This window comes from Ischnura elegans, chromosome 11 (assembly GCF_921293095.1).
Source record: "Ischnura elegans chromosome 11, ioIscEleg1.1, whole genome shotgun sequence".
Classification (NCBI taxonomy): Eukaryota; Metazoa; Arthropoda; class Insecta; order Odonata; family Coenagrionidae; genus Ischnura; species Ischnura elegans.
This window is the reverse complement of record NC_060256.1, coordinates 58,390,903-58,407,501: the sequence shown is the minus strand read 5'-3', so window position 1 is coordinate 58,407,501 and position 16,599 is coordinate 58,390,903. Positions and strand designations below refer to the sequence as shown.

The 16,599-nt window shown below is 37.0% G+C and overlaps 1 protein-coding gene across 1 annotated transcript in view; it reads right to left on the bottom strand.

Moving 5' to 3' along the window:
* Positions 1-550: 550 nt before the first annotated feature.
* Positions 551-16,599, bottom strand: part of LOC124167639 — a 32,784-nt gene continuing 16,735 nt past the window's right edge. The window contains exons 7-14 of the mRNA XM_046545618.1: positions 15,839-16,058; positions 14,505-14,799; positions 9,343-9,829; positions 7,598-7,856; positions 6,899-7,103; positions 6,509-6,737; positions 4,617-4,836; positions 551-986 (exon numbers count right to left, since the gene is read on the bottom strand). Of these exons, the coding sequence (XP_046401574.1) occupies positions 707-986; positions 4,617-4,836; positions 6,509-6,737; positions 6,899-7,103; positions 7,598-7,856; positions 9,343-9,829; positions 14,505-14,799; positions 15,839-16,058 (2,195 nt within the window). The 3' untranslated portion in view covers positions 551-706. The remainder of the gene's footprint in view (positions 987-4,616; positions 4,837-6,508; positions 6,738-6,898; positions 7,104-7,597; positions 7,857-9,342; positions 9,830-14,504; positions 14,800-15,838; positions 16,059-16,599) is intronic.

The window sequence follows — 16,599 nt, the reverse complement described above, 5'->3', positions numbered from 1 at the left end:
ACTACACAAAAAAATTTTTTTTAGTCGGCACGTCGTGATGCACATGGCGGGAAAACGAAAAAAACACGGCGTAAATACAGGGTTCTATTTACATTGGACAGATAGGAAATATGACGGGACCCAGAAAAAAACCTGCAATTTGCGGGAAAACGTAAATTCCGATAACGCAAATACGGGGTTTTACTGTATTTGGTAACAGATTTTGATTCAAGATAAATTCATCATGTGAATAAAATGCATTAATGCATCATTTGATGCTCTTTGCAAAAAATCACACATTTTAGTAACTAAAGTTTGAGAACGTTGTTCCTCGTGTGTGCTCACAGAATATAAAAAGTTACTATATTTTTTTCACAGTGAACTTTCTCCTTTTTCCCCTGGTATCCAGGCAACACACCTTGCACGATAAGATATGTACTTGGTACATATGTCGTAACCGACCAAATGCAATAAGATTCAGTGCCAACCAGGGTGAGCATAGTTCAGAATAGATTACTGATGTAAACTTAACTATTTCCTTAGGAATGAATTTAAATCACTGTAAAATGAATTCAATAAACAAAATTTGGAACATTTATTGAAAAATCTTTACCAAACATCAACTTTACATTTGGTTTATCAGCTACAATAATGCATGATGCTTATTAAAATTCCCTTTGGTTTCATAAAAAATATCTATGGCGGTAATTCAATTCCTCTAAATTAATCATTCTTTCTTAGTTTTCTTTGGTTTTCCACTCATCATATACTTAATTACCTGGTACAAGTAGAAACATAAGATAATAGATAGCCCAAGAGTAAAAATTATAAAAGACACAACATCAATGAGGTAGTACTGAAACCAATTCAGATCTGAGGCAGTTGACTTCAAATGAGGAGCTCCTTTATGGCGTATTATGTATTCCGTCCAATAAACTCCTCTTTGCAGTGGTGTTTCAGGCTGGTCTCTGAACACTGATGAGAGCTTTTTGGCAGTTTTCAAATAGCTGCAAATATTTAAAGAATTGTTTCCATTTTTAACAACTTGCAGCAGACCATAACACAAAAATTTCAATTCTCTTGTGCATTTTATCCCAGACTGATGCATTAGTTTGATTTTCATGCTTAAATTATGGCTACTAACCAGATTTACAAGTACCTACATATCTAAGTTTCATGATTGATTTATTCTTGATGAAGGTAACATAAATGACAAAGGACAAACCGTAAATGTATTTATGGACAGATTACCTTCCATAAAATTTTCTCAGCAAACTGATGGCAATGGTCACTTCCCTACTAAAGACGTAAATATACGTGTGGACGTTTCTGGACCTGGGAGACGAAAGCCGTATAGTATTTCCGTCTGAGATTTTCCTGACCAAGAGATCGAAAGCCATATATATATTTATTTATTTTTTTTTTTTTATTATTATCAAACCACCGGATACAGCTCTCATTGGCCATTTCACACCGGGGTGTTCAACAAATGTAACAAGTAAACGTACACAAACGACCACGCCCTGGTCCGGGGAAACCTACCCAGGCGGGACTCGAACCTGCGACCTCTTGTTTGGCAGGCGAGAACGTTACCCCGCCGCCACCGAGGCCGGCAATATATATGCGTTTTCTAGCTCTCCCCCAGAATCTGGGAGCAGGTACCCTGATCCCTTGTCTTTTATTACCCCCCTTAGCGGTAAGGGACCGCGGTCATGCAATTGTTTATCCAGTCAGTTTTCGAAATAAATATTTGTTATTTTCTCAAGAAATATAAACTAAGAAGAGAATTCTTTGCCTTTTGGGCTGCGTTTACAATTTTTAAATGAAATTCAATGATAAATATTAACTTATATCTTGACTTCTGTATAAACATCAACATGGAAATTGTTGCTGCATTAAATGCGTCAATATTGACCTTAGAACTTCGTTTAAAATTTGACAATGCTCAGAAAAAAATGAGAAATTCAATTCAAAGTATGCAATTTATGTGCAAGCAACAATTATCCATGTGCTGAATACATATAACCAATACATAAGTAGACCACGAACCAATGCCGCAAGTATGGTCGTAAACCCGGAAAGGAGTGGGCACAACTACTCAAAGAGTCCGAGATAATGCGGAGTCCCAGCGAGGAGGGGCGAAAAAGGTTCCACGAGACCCTTATTAACGAATGTCTTCCAAAAATGCCCGGTACCACAAGAAAGAAGAGTCTCTTGGGGCTCAGTACAGCAGTCATTCTAAGACGAAAACTCCGCCGTCTCGAAAGGGTTAAGGTCTTACCAGAAGAAGTCATACTGCATTGTAGTGAAAATGGAAAGATTATTCAACGAACACTGCAGGCAATAACATAAAAATACTGAATAATCCTAATCCAAGTCATTGGAAGATTTAATTTCATGTGGCCGAAAAAACATCTGTTTTCCAGGATTGCATTCTAAACATTTTCCCTGTTGAGTGAGTTGAAGATCTTAGTATACATTGGATAGTGGATATTTGGTTTTTGCACTCTCTATAAGTACATAATAGGATTTTTAACATACATTGAAAATTTCAGAGTAAATGCTGATAATTCGCAGTACATATACAGTATAGTGTCGATTATCCAAAAGTCGGTCATCCTAAACGTTGGTTAACCGATATTTTACGTCTGGTCGAACAGAAAATAATAATGAAACAAGCAGGAGCAAATAGTTTGTTCTTTTTGTGTGTTATTGAAAGGTTTAGTGTGTTTCTACACCAAAAACATGTACGCTAGTGTCCCACTCATCCCCCTACCCTCAACAAAGAACTAGACGTTGTTTCCTGTGATGTTCAATCATCCCAAAAATTTATTTTACGAACACCCCTCTGCACCAATTGTTTCAGTTAATTGACTCTCTACTTTACTGTGGGAATATTTTTTCATTATTCACTCACTCCACTCCTAAGAATAGAAATGCTTCATAAACTGAACAGGGACAGTGGTGTGGGCATAACCAGGGAACTTGGCTGGGGGGTAATGGGACCAACCACCTTCTGGAGGGTACCCCCGCATCAAGGGAGGTATTTCTCCCCCGGAAACTAATAATAGTTAACAACCTCAGAGCCTAAATTAAGTCTAATTCCCGATGGCGATATTTCATGACACTCAGAGAGGTTGCCAGCAATGTGTAAAGTGTGGCTGCCTCAAATTCTAAGACACCAAATTTTTCTGGAGGTGGCCAGTAGATCTCTTGATGGGTTTAGGTTGGGTTAGGACCTCCCTAGTCACGCCTATGGACAATGGTGAAATGGAATGTGATATTATCCAAATATAAGAGGGTAAAAATGTATCCTAACCAGGCATTGAATCTATAGTCTCCTATTTATGCATAAGATCTTCTGTCAGTGTTTCCACCGTGGCACTCAATATTACCATGATTTTTTGGAGGATTATTCTAACAGAAATACCACTTTCCTTGGCCCTCCACAAGACTTTCTTCCACTCAGTGATACTACCCAAAGGTTGGTTTATATAGGTGAGGGTAGAGCTCACACCAGACTAAGCCACAGACTAAGACACATTCAGAGTAGGGGTGCCACTAATTCATTTGTCTTTACCTTCACACATACTGAGAAATTTCAATATTTGTCACGCGAAAGTTTCACCTGGGATTTGAATCCAAGCCAAAGACTACACACTAGGCTCACATTCCCTACACAACACTGTATCCAGGAATGAATTTTGATGGGCAGGATGGATTGACTTCAAGGGGAGGTATTTTGGATGGAGGTTCAGTTAGATGGGTTATGCTTAAGACAATCTTCAGAGCATCTGAAGGGGGGGGGGGGGGGAAGGTTTGAACTTTTAGACTTGCTTGTTATGGCCGTCAGCTCACAGAAGGTTCCGACAGATTTACATAGCACCAATAGGGAAATAAAATGATTCAAACTGCTAATTGTGGAAATAAAGAAATTAAACATCAGAAATACATTATTATATGGAACAAATAAAAGCCCAACAAACATAAAATTTTCCCTACGAATAACTAAAACTCATGAGTAATTACGATTGCCAGGAATGTTACATGCTTGACAGTAACCATTAAATTCCTGTATATGTTCGACATGGTTTTATTGACACTTACAGATGGTTAAATTTTTGGAACAAATGAAGTGAATTCCTAAAAGTAAGAAAATAGAAATAGAGCTGCACAGAGGGGGGAATATTTTAATAAGTATTTTGGGGGTCTAGACCCCCCTCTTAAATATAAAAATACAATTTCTTTCCTTCATAAAAGAAAACAAAATACATATTGAAAAATTATGAATTTACAAAAGATTTCTTTGACAAATGAAGTTGTTTTGACTATGAAAAGTATTAAAATTAGTTTAAAACCCACTACTTGGTACCCTGCTTTTAAAAAATTTTCCACCCTAATTTTGGACCCCCCCCCCGAAACAAAATTCCTGGCTACCCCACTGAAGCTGCAGCTCAGAAATTAAAATATGCATATTTATATGCACATATTTTATTTTCTGGAAAAAAAATCAATTCGGCCACCTGCATTGTGCAATAATCTTTTTTACAATTTCTTTTAATAGAAGCATTTTGGTTAAAACTGCAAATCAACTCAAATAATAAACAGTCTCCAAATAGAATGCTTTGTCAACTTACTTGGGGTTGTTTAGTATTTCACTGACAGATTTCACTAATTCCTCTTTCTTGAAGTTGTAGAAATTCAATGTTAAACCATATCCAAGATCAGAGGCACGGTTCATATTGACGTGCTGGTCCCCAAAGAAAGGGAATCCAATGACAGGTACACCATGATAAATGGCTTCTTGCAGACTCAGAAGGCCTCCGTGGGTCACCATGCCAAGCACATTGGGATGGGCTGTAAAGTTGTAATAAGATAAGGGCATTGCTTGATCAAGCATGAATTCTCTCAATGAATGCTTATTACCTACGATGTGACCGGTCATGGCAAAATTAGCAGTGCCCGAACGCACTTTCCTTAACTTTTTTTATGAGTAAAATATTACTCTGTAGTTTTTTTTTAGTACAAATTATTGTCTACATTTAATCACAAAATGATTTGTTTTGTTTTCGAATCTATATAGGAATTAGGAATTTTGTGGCCACAAAATTGATGATAGTGTTATTTGACTATTATGTTGTTTGTTAACCAGTGCCGAAACGGTGTTCTGGCACGTGCCGGCACCACGGCACCACTGAATGTGACTGAATAAGAGTGACAAACAAGTCCTCAGATATGTAAATTTAAGGTATGATTACCTTCCATTCTTGCTACATACAGTTGAGGACCTCAAATCCGGAAAGCCTGGGACCAAAGGGTTTCTGAATTTCCGGTTTTTCTGGATTTCTGGTCTTCAGGACCTTCCCAAAGGTACCTATTTCTCATTTTAATCAACTCCTCTTTGATTTAAAGTAGGACAGGTGGATTCTCCATTTCTCTAAGTCATATAATCAAGGAGAGTTAAGCTGATGACTTGCTTCATCATTCGTATTTTTACATGGCGAAGGGTGTGCATGCGGTCACTCATGACACATATACGTAGATGCTTATGTAGCAAAGTAAGCAGTGAGCCGTTCCGCATTTATGGTCTTCCGGATTTCTGGATTCCGGATTTGAGGTCCTCAACTGTATATAATAATATCTCTCTGACCAAAGTATGGTCTTTGTTATGCAAATCTTAATCCTTTCCTGCCAGTGCCAATGAGAGGAAAACATTTTCCGGGCTACAAGTGGCATAAGAATATTTTAAACCTCTCTGTACAAAGCTCCTTTTTTGGGTCATGGAGTTACCCTGGTATTCTCGTCCCTCTGATTTGGGACCCAACTCAACGGAGCCCTCAATATGGCCCTTGCCCCTGCTACTAGACTAGACCCTCTAAACCTAACTTAGCACGAATCCACGGTCAACTTATTGAGTTAAAGGTGTTTTTTTAAATCAAATATTGCATTTGATTTTCAATTATTTACCCCTCTATATGAACTAATAACATTTTTTTAAGCATAGTGGAATTTTAAATGGATTTTTAGCATTGATAACAGATAAATGAACTCAAGGTACTAAGATTTAAAGTCTAGAAGTTCATTATTAGTAACGTTAAAATTTTGTTTAAAAATTGCTCATGCACAGAACAAAACGAAGAATTCATTTCAAAGAATAAAAAATTGTAGTATGCAACAAAATGTATCATTGCAAAAACCATTGACAATATAATCACTTCACAATGGATTCCTGCAGCGAGGATGATCATAGATGAAAGGGAGGGTTGGGTTTATTGCCAAGGAGTGGTCCTAAGGTCTCGCTAAGCTGGGCCGAGCCTGAATGCATCCGAAAATTGTTACCTCAGCGGTCCCTTCCCTTCCCCCACGTCGCCTATAGCTGACGTCCAGTCGTTCACGTTGAAAATTCCACGACAGCTATACCCGACGTTAGATCTTCTGTGTAAGAAAATGCTCATCGACTCCACCTGGCATTCAGGGCGAAAGGATTAATGAAACAAATTGAATTTTAGTACATATATCTTTGTTGTACCTAGAACTGACTGTTGTGGAATCCACTTGAAAGCGTGCACATTATTCGGTATAGGTAGAGGTAAATCTTTTGCATCACCATCCCATTTCCACAGTATCTGACACTTAATCTCCTTGAAAGCCTCCAGTAAGACTACCATCCGCTCTTCCTCAAAAGCATCATAGCTTATGACTGATCCTAAACTGAAAAGGATCACTTTTTCATGCTCTTCTAGCAAGGCGTTGACTTCCTGAAATATATTTTGATCAATATCATTACATTTAAATTGAGTAAAAAATCCTGTATTACATGAATGCATGTTCACAATATCTATGGAATATGTAATAAGAGAGCTTATTGAAGTGTTGTAATGACTCATTAATGTAGAAACACACAATAGCAGGTGCCTACTTTGGGCAAAGGAGGAGGATTTTCCATTATATGCATGCCTGCAACATCTATTAAGTTGGGCATCATTGGATGGACAGGTGTAATGGCTGGATGTCCATGTGAAAAGATAAGGCTTGTTCTTCTTTGCTCAATATCCCATAAAGGAGGCATATCTGGACCAAAGTATTTTCTAGCTATGTAAGTTTGCTGAGGCAGAGAGACATACCTTGAAATTTAAAAAAAAAATATGTTAGCTATTCAACTAAAATTTCTACTCCCTGACAATATAAGTAATTTATTTTTTAAACTCTGATGGGCTATATGTAGATGACTAAGTGAATTTTTAAGAGCTATTTCATTGCTAAAAATGGAAATGAATAACCCCTGTCCATATTATTGGAAACCTGATTTTTTCCCTGCTATATTTTTAGGTTGCTGTATTTTTTATAGCACCAATTCACTTGGCTAATAAAATTGAGTGGATATTGTAATTAATTCAATTACCACCAGTGATGATAGCATGAGTAAGGGAATAAGGATCATGAAGTTTCTTAATTGATTTCATTCACTCTTATAATATTAAATGATGAATGAATTAATGCTTAAATATAAAATATATTCACTACAAATGCCCAAAAAATGCTGCTGTTTTTTATATGATGGCTGTTTTTTTATTAATTGATTCATATCATTGCAAGTAAAATTATTTCATTTTCTTACCGCCTGTATAAATTCATTGCCATCGTGAAGATGAAGTTGTGAAGTGATTCCAAAGTTGTCATCTTCGCACCATATTGAAGAAATACATGGGGAACTCTTGCATAAGTATCTGGATTTCCAACTAAATCACTGGCCCACGGGAGAGCATATTGCGAAACTATTCCAATCATTGGAGTATCAAAATGATGGGCAAAGCCAAGGAGGCAATCATAATAAAATATCTCGATGATCACCAAATCAAACTTTGGTGCACCTTGGTCTGAAAAATACAGAATTTAATGTTCAGGGTGGATTTAGATATCATAACATGTGTGTAACTGATTGCCATATAATTTAATATTAAGGTAGGATATTGTGATTCAATTATGAGCATGCATTAAATACCACTATTAAATCTTATTTTAATAATGAAGGGCGAAGATGATGCATTAAAGGGAATCATAGGTTAGGTGGGAGTCAAGATTCAGCCTACAGACTGTCGTTTGATGACCACTGAGCTATAGAAAGAAAGCCAAAAACAGTAGCATTAAAAATCTTAGCAGTCTTAGTCTTTTGTCTCTGTCTTTTTGGCCCTGAGGGTCCCTAGACAAAGAGCTAGATTCAATGGGGTAAGCTAATAACTCGAAGGCCTCAAACTCGGAAATGTTGAGAAAACATACACCACAGGAAAAATTTTTGAAATGAGGAACTATTTTGGCTGAGAAATGAGTGTTGAAGGAGCAATGGGAATTCAAGTTAGATGGGGGCTGACATCGACCTTATTGGGGAAAATTATGAACTAGAGGAAGAACAATTATAGTTGAAAAGTACGTATGACGCGCTTTTGAAACTGTAATTTCATAGTTGAGATGAAATAGGCTGAACCACGACTTTTCTTTGCTTCGGCTGCAACCAGAACCTTGAGGAAGACAGTTCATTCAGTGAGGGATATGTAATGAGGATGTGGGGTCATTTTAGAGAAGGTCAATTGGAAGGGGTACCCTTAAGTCATGGGATACAATTGTCAGGAGGCTTGAACCCAGATTTAATCCTTCCTCTCCATTCCTCTGTATAAGGGCTTCCATTGACAATAACACTGGATAGTTTGGATTACTTCATTGCATGATGATGCAATTATCTTCCCGGTGGTTCTTGATAGGGAAATTTTCTATTTAAAAACTATCAAAAGCATTCCCTATCTTCCTTTGGTCCAGCTATCTCCTTTTGGGTGCACCCACGTCACTGTGTAAAAGATCTACCAACAGTTTCATCTCTGCTGTTAGAGACACCCTCAGCATAATAATCGTTGATTATACATACCAATGTTTTCTGTTATCAAAAGTTGCTGGTGTTAGAGGGGTTGAGGGTAGGAGGGAGAGGAAGTTTCTCTTTCCTCCTTTGGAATTTATTTCTCTGCATTGAAAATAGTTCTTCTTTTGCTCCATAGATAACTATTAGACACAGTATTGATGTAAATAATGATCTATTAATCTCACATTATACATGTCATTGTTATCTCTTTGGCTGATTGATCTTATCCCGTAACTTATCGACAACTTTTAACCCTTGGTAACCCTGTTGCTTATTTCTTTTGATTTAAATTAGCAATTGATTAATGCATTAACTTCAACACTTTATACCCTAGCAGGTATCTCATTCAATCATTATAGTCACTTGTTTTATGCACTCCTCCATTCCAAATATATATATATTTTTAATTACAATGTTCATTCAATTATTGCACAATTTAATGTTGCATGACCTACCTGAGGTATTATAGGCGAGGTATTTCCGTAGTACATCTGAGGAAAGATACAAATCACACAATACATTGGCCATTGACCACAACTGCAGATGACTATTCAATGGAGTATTTTGTGGGCTTAAAATTTTCTTCATCATGCCTTTTCTATCAGAATCAATTCTGGGTAGCATAAAGTCTTTATAATTTTTATCGGGAATAGGCGGGGGCAAGGGACATGGGCTTGCAACTTCCACCTCATGGCCACGCTCCGCCAGTGTTTTCATCAGAGCTTGAAACATGATATTATGGCTAGTATCTGGACACACAAATAGTCCCAGTATTCGTGCTGCATGCGACTTCTCACAGAATATTAATACTAAACACGATACTGAGAGCACAGTGAGTAATGAGTTCCTAAACGATAGAGGTTGATTCATATTCTGAATTAAGTTTTTTCTTGTTTCTAGATTAATGATATAGAATATTTTTACCGTTGATAGTGAGTTTACATAGAAAGTTTTCATAAATTAAATTGAATAATTATTCCGCCTTAGTCTATGGTAATTAATTAATCACCGAGCTTCTTCAGGCAAATATGAATAGTGAAAACCTTAAGACAATTTGAATTTACCGCGAAATTCGTTCGCATTGAATGGTCGGCCCAAAGTTTGGCGCATATCGCGCACACTGTGCGAATACAATTCAGTCTCTTCGCACAGACCGATGAATAAAATTCATTTTTTAACGTAGGAAGCCTTTCTGAATGACTATATCCCGGTTACAGGCAATAAAGAGATACCTACGATATATCTACAAATTTCTGATACGCTCTCTCTAATTGTGCTTGAATCGTTTTCCACGTTTATATCTTGCGCTATAGCGATCAAAATTCACTCTCTAATCGCTCCTATCCGTATAAAATGAAAGAAAAATTGGTATTCCCAATGCAAACTTGTGTGGTTTGTTGACGAACCGCGAATACGTGATCACGAAAATCGTTGAGTATGACTGCTGCGTAAACGTGGAACAATTTTACGTAGGTGGTGTACGCACACGATGTATACCTTTCAGGCGTGTTAAGCGTCATGGTATTTGTAGGAGATTCGCCGGATGCATAGGTATGTACTTACATTTTAGTATTCACAATTAGCGCGACACATTAATAAAAGTCATGCTAGCGTTATGAAAGTATTCGATGAGTGTAAAGCTTCTGTAGTTAGTCTAAATTAAAGCTTTTTACGCTTAGTTATGTGCTTGTTATAGCTGTTTAGAGGACCAAATTCGCAAATGTTAACTTAAAAAGTCTTAATAGCTGACATTTTTTGCTAACATCTTTCAGAAAATGTTTAGCCTTACACTTTTTCAAGTGCAACTTATTCTACTCAAAGTTTTTGTCCTATTTACTTGTTAAAAGTTCAGAGGTTTTTATTTTTCCTTCAATTGTTACAATATTTAAAAAATTGAAGTAAATTTTCCAGAAGATTTCTTGGGACTTACTAGTAAAATTAATGTATTTTGATCTTTTTTTATATAAAATAACGAATTCCCATGGGGAGGGAACCCCATGATGAGAGGTTTGAACACACATATACAGCAGGGGTGCAGCTAGGAAATAAGGCTAGAGGGGATTTTAGGCACAACTAATACTGGGGAGTTAGGGGGTATGGAATACCCACCAGGGGAAGCTGGAGGTGCGGGGGGGGCCCCTCCTCCAGAGATATTTTAAGATAAATGGTGGAAAATGGTGAGTTTTACAGCCTTCTGAGGGATGTTTTTATAGTCATTACATTATTCTATAAGTAATATTAATCCAATTAAGTAAAATGGATTAAACTTCAAAAATTCTCTGAGCTCTGGGTGGGGGGGGGGTTTATCCTCCAAACCCCCCCCCCCTCGCTGCGCCACTGATATACAACATGTGTAGTTGAATTTTTTTGGGGCTCCTTATGTGTACAAGCTTGTACTATGTTTAGAGATCCAAAAATAATGCAATAAATTAGTAACTTACCGATAAAAATGGATGATGAACTGCATGAGCAAATAACGACCGAACAAAATTTACGCAAAACATTTGTTGAGGGGTATAAAGGTCATTCATCTCAGTGGTGTAACTATGAGGGGGGGAATGAGGGGATGGAACACCCCCCAAAGCCTCAGAGAAATAATAAAAATTTAAAACTATTGACTTATAGTTTTTAAATATAATAACTGCATCTGCTTAAAGCTAAACTTTTAGAGCCAAAATGGCGTATTGTAATGTATTTCCTGGCATGTCAATTTTCAAAAATTTTACCAGATTTTGCCTGAGGGGGAGGGGTTGCCACCCCAGGCCATCCCATCCCCCCAAAAGGCATATTCCCATATTTATGCCAATGATTCATCTACTTTGGATGGATTCAGTCATCAGGTTGTGGGTAGCGGTATAGCAAGGGGGGACTCCCAGACAAGCTCCTCTTGAAATACAAAAATACAATTGATTTGCTTTATCATAAAAGTGTTGGGGTTTCATTCTTGTGTCGGCTATCAGCCACCCCAGTAGCATCTTTTGTCGGCCCGACTTCGGTTCGACATCGTTTTTGTGTCGTATATGTCGGCCGACATATACGACATCAGATCGAAGTAGGACCGACATCGCTTCACAGCGTACTGCAGCCGACTTAAGGCGATGTTGGACTGACCTAGGAACGACGTCGAGGTAAAACCTTGGTGAAAAAGTATTCAGTGGCGTGACTATGTGGGGGATGAGGGGATATATCCCCTCCAAAGCTCAGAGAAATAATAAAATTATTTAAAAATTTTATCTAGTTCTGAAATATAACCGCTGCATCTACTTAAAGTTAAATCTGTAGTGCCAAAATGATGTCAAATGTATTTCTAGGCATGTAATTTTTTAAAAATGTTCCAGTAACCCCTGTTGCCTGGGGAGGGGTGGCCATCCCACCTTCCCCACCCCCCATAAGCATATTACTTGGTACGCGACTGGGTGTATTAATTTATTGATTTCCTTGTGTTCTGCTGCAACTAATTCTATTAGAGTTATCATAATGCATTAATCATGACAGTGGAGTGTTCAACATATTCTACTGATAAACAATACAATATAAAATTTATTTGATTTGTTAGTTTGACTTAATATTTGTGCCCTCTACATTAGGTGGAGAGAATTTTTTCTAGAAATTTTAGCTGCAGCAAGGTTGGCAGGCGTGAGAAGGTGCCGCTCATTTTTTTGCAGTTATATGGAGAGTGGTAGTGGTGGGGGCTGCTGGTGCTATGACGCGTCTAAGCTTGTGCCTTATGGAAGTCTTGGGACGCCATCCGAGCATGTGCAGAACGACGTATCTAGTGAGATAACATCGCCGCTACACATTGGCAGCATTATAATCTGGTGTCTACTTGGTGCTGCAGTGTTGCAGAATACCTTGCTTTGGTTTAAATTTCATTATTATCACTATTTAAATAATATTATTATAAATTAAACAAATTTAGTATGTACCTAGATAGCCTTAAAAACTCACTAAAATACACAAAATATTCAAAAGTTTCGACCCCCCGGTGAAGTGTGCCCCTCCCAGCATTTGACTCACAAGCCGCCACTGGTTTAGACTAATGCTAATGGTCAATTTTAACCTCATTTGAAATAGGCCAGATTGGCGGCCATGCGATGCCACTCCACGTGACGTCACAGGGACCTAGTTTCTATACGAGTAGATAGGAGTTTTACATCGTCTGAGATTACCAATGCAGACATGAGGCCCAGAGCTCAGGGAAACATGTCTTAATAATCACCAATTAAAACTGCCTAAGGTTGGAAAGTTTCCTTCGTTTGATAAGGTATTAATTATACATAATTTAGCCAAGCGCTACCTGCTAGCAGGGTACTCTGCTACCTGCTGGCAGCCTGTATCGTAGCGGCACTCATAGCCTCGCACCAAGGTGGCCTCACACAGCAGCATCCGGAACCAGAATGACATCTCACAGGCTTTTCCCAGCATTCATACTTAGCCGTTGCTTTTTCGTGCGCTTGAAAGTTTTCACTATTCATTTGATTGCAAAAAATAGATATCATCATTTAAAAATCTAAAGGCATGAAATATATTCATACTCCTGGAGTAATAATCTTTCGATTTAGGCAATAAAAAAATAGGAAATCACCCTAGAGTCTCAATTTAAGGGGACATTTATATGTGCAGTTTATACACATATTACTAAAATTTTATGCAATTCTTGTGGATTAATAATCACATAATATTTGCATTACATACCATGTTTTAAGTGGGTTAACAGCAAAATATCCTACATAAGCTTCCATGAAAGGTTCTGGTCAGTTCTTGAGAATATTAAATAAATTCATATTCATTTTCTATAAAATGAGTTTATTTCTTATAAACTGAGCAAGCCATGGAATTGGGAACCAGGCAACATTTTCTGTCTTTTGATTGCCCTGCCAAAGTAGAATATATTAATCCTTTGTTTACTGATGCGGCTTTGAAGTCCCACAATAAAGCATTTCCTTATCTGTCTTAATTATAAAGAAGTGCCTTATTTATTTGAGTGAACGTCTGTAGAAGTCTTCAAGTTTGATTCTCCATACAAAGTTCAACAATATTAATTTACAACCCCGCAGTGATTCGAGCTATTCTGTCTGATATTTGGCAGTTAATTTTGAACTTTGAACAATTGATTTGTTTTGTTACTCAGGATTTATGTATTTAGCTGATACCAAACGTAATCATATTGATTGATCCATCAAGTTGACTTTTTAGTTTCCAAAGATTATGTTTCAAACTTCTTTTCATATTTCCCCAGCATAACTGATTGGTGTATCGTTCCCCATTGAGAGTTGAAACAAAAACCTATAAATGCTGATTGGAAAATCAGAAAATATTTACTCATGTAACTCTTGCCTGAGAAAAAAGGTGGAAAGTATGAAAAAGTCTTATGTTAATTTAAATATGTGAGAAATGTGGTGAGAGAGCCCCTGCTTAAATCTACACCACTGATGAGCTCCAAGTTTTCCTTATCATTAGGATGAATATGAGTACTCCCACAGGCATTAAATCTTGTGGTGCGTAACATAGCTGCTATGATGATAAATTAATTATATTATTTATTACACCAACATAGTATTATAACAACTAATACTTTTTCGATAAATTTCATTGAACAAATGGGAGCATGCTTTCAAGACTGCTTAGTCTTTTTCTTTTTCCTATCCAACTCTTTCTTGGGGAAAATAAAAGAGAGGATGAATTTCAATGAATGGTATACAATAAAAACAAAGATTGCAATCGTTGCTATGATGAAAGCTGCGACATCAATGAGATGATATTGAAACCAATTTTGATCCATTGCAGCTGAACGTAGATGATGAGTGCCTTTGTGACGAATCACATATTCTGTCCAATACACCCCTCGCTGTAATGGAGTTTCAGGCTGATCTCTGAAAACTGATGATAGCTTCTTGGCAATATTTTTGTACCTGCAAAAGTGAAAATATTTTGCAATAAATGTGCTCTCAAGGTATTTTTATCAATTATTTTGTCTTATAGAATTGATTAATGCTGCCTCTTCGTGCTCTTTTTTTAATCAGTCTTCATAATTGTTCATATCACAGCATCATACGCCGAGTGATCCTTTTTATTCTCAAAATTTACAATAGATTATTTGCTACATTAAGGATTAAAATTGAAAAATACATGAATTCCTTATCTTGTATCATCATGAATATAAATTTAGGCTAACAGCTCTTAATGTAGGGTATATTCTTGTGAAATTACTCCTCACTCCAATGCCAATGAAGCCAGTGGCCACTTTTGTGAACTGTATAAGTGTGTTTGGTGACTGCAAATTTAGTATTAACTACTGGAGAATCCTCAATTATAATTTCATGAGCTGCAAATTGCCCAGTAACTGTATCTGTTGCCAGCACGGGGAAATCTATGGAATTTGGTGTTAATGAATCAATAAATTGTTACCAAGTGGGATGCATTATTCAATGAAGGCTTTAATAACACCCAGAATGGAGGAAAGAGTGGCAGCATTCTCAATCTCCATTAGGAAAAAATTTTAAGCTTTGCATTCAGAGAGGAAAATCATCACATATCTTCTTTTGATACCAAATATGGGTCACTATAGCCAATTTCAATCCTATAGGGACCTTTATCGATGCAAAGGAAGTTGATAAGAATCAAGCAAATGAAGGGGACTTTTGACTCATGATTTTTTACTCTTTCATGGCAAAACTAGACCCGAACGTGCTCGATTTGCTTAGAACCTACTGGTGTCATTTTGACGTGATATTACTTCAAGCTAACCTTACAATGTGGACTAAGCATACTCAAATTACAATCTGTTCTCTAACTTAAGGAGTTCTTGAATGGAAAGCAACAATAGAATGATGAGGAGGTCATGAAGACAGTCACACAATGGTTTCAAGAGTTTGAGTGTAAGGTAGGAAATGAGGTTAAATAAAAAAGACACTGACCATAAGAAGCTTAGCAAAAAAAACATGTTCATACCTTGGATTGTGAAGTATTTCATTCACTGATTTTATGAGTTCCTCAGGTTTGAAAGTGAAGAAATTTAAAGTGAGCCCCATACCAGTGTCTGTTACATGCCTCAAGTTCATAAATTGATCTCCATAAAATGGGAAACCCATCAGTGGGACTCCGTGGTAAGTGGCCTCTTGCAGACTGAGAAGACCTCCATGAGTCACAAATCCACACATATTTGGATGAGCTGCATCATGAAAGCATACACGAGGAAGAAATGAAAATTTGAATGATGCTGTAAACGGAAATATTACTTTAATGCTGCAAATTATCAATCCTATTACATAAACATCTCCATATTAAGCTCTAATGTCATTACAAAAAGTCAAGATACTTGAGTAGGAAGTGTTGTATTTAGGTAAATACTCCCATCAGTTGCAAATGAAATCAACTGGAAATGTAAGGCAATTTATTTCAAGTCCTAACGGCAATCAATACCCCAACAACATCCACACAACATTGCCAGCCCTAATTTATGACATCCATGCAATATCCATATTTTAATCCAGTTAACGTGGTATGGATATCTATCAAATATCCAATTAATGCCAAACCACTTTGCAGCAATGTCCAACAGTGGGCATGGAGATTCGCATTACAAAATCTCTTGGATATCTTCACAACATTTAATGAGTAGATAATGGGTACGCTAATTATGATTTTTGGTAATCCCCAAATATATAAACAAAACATTTTTGCTCTTCAGTTCCATGCAGAACATATGCTAC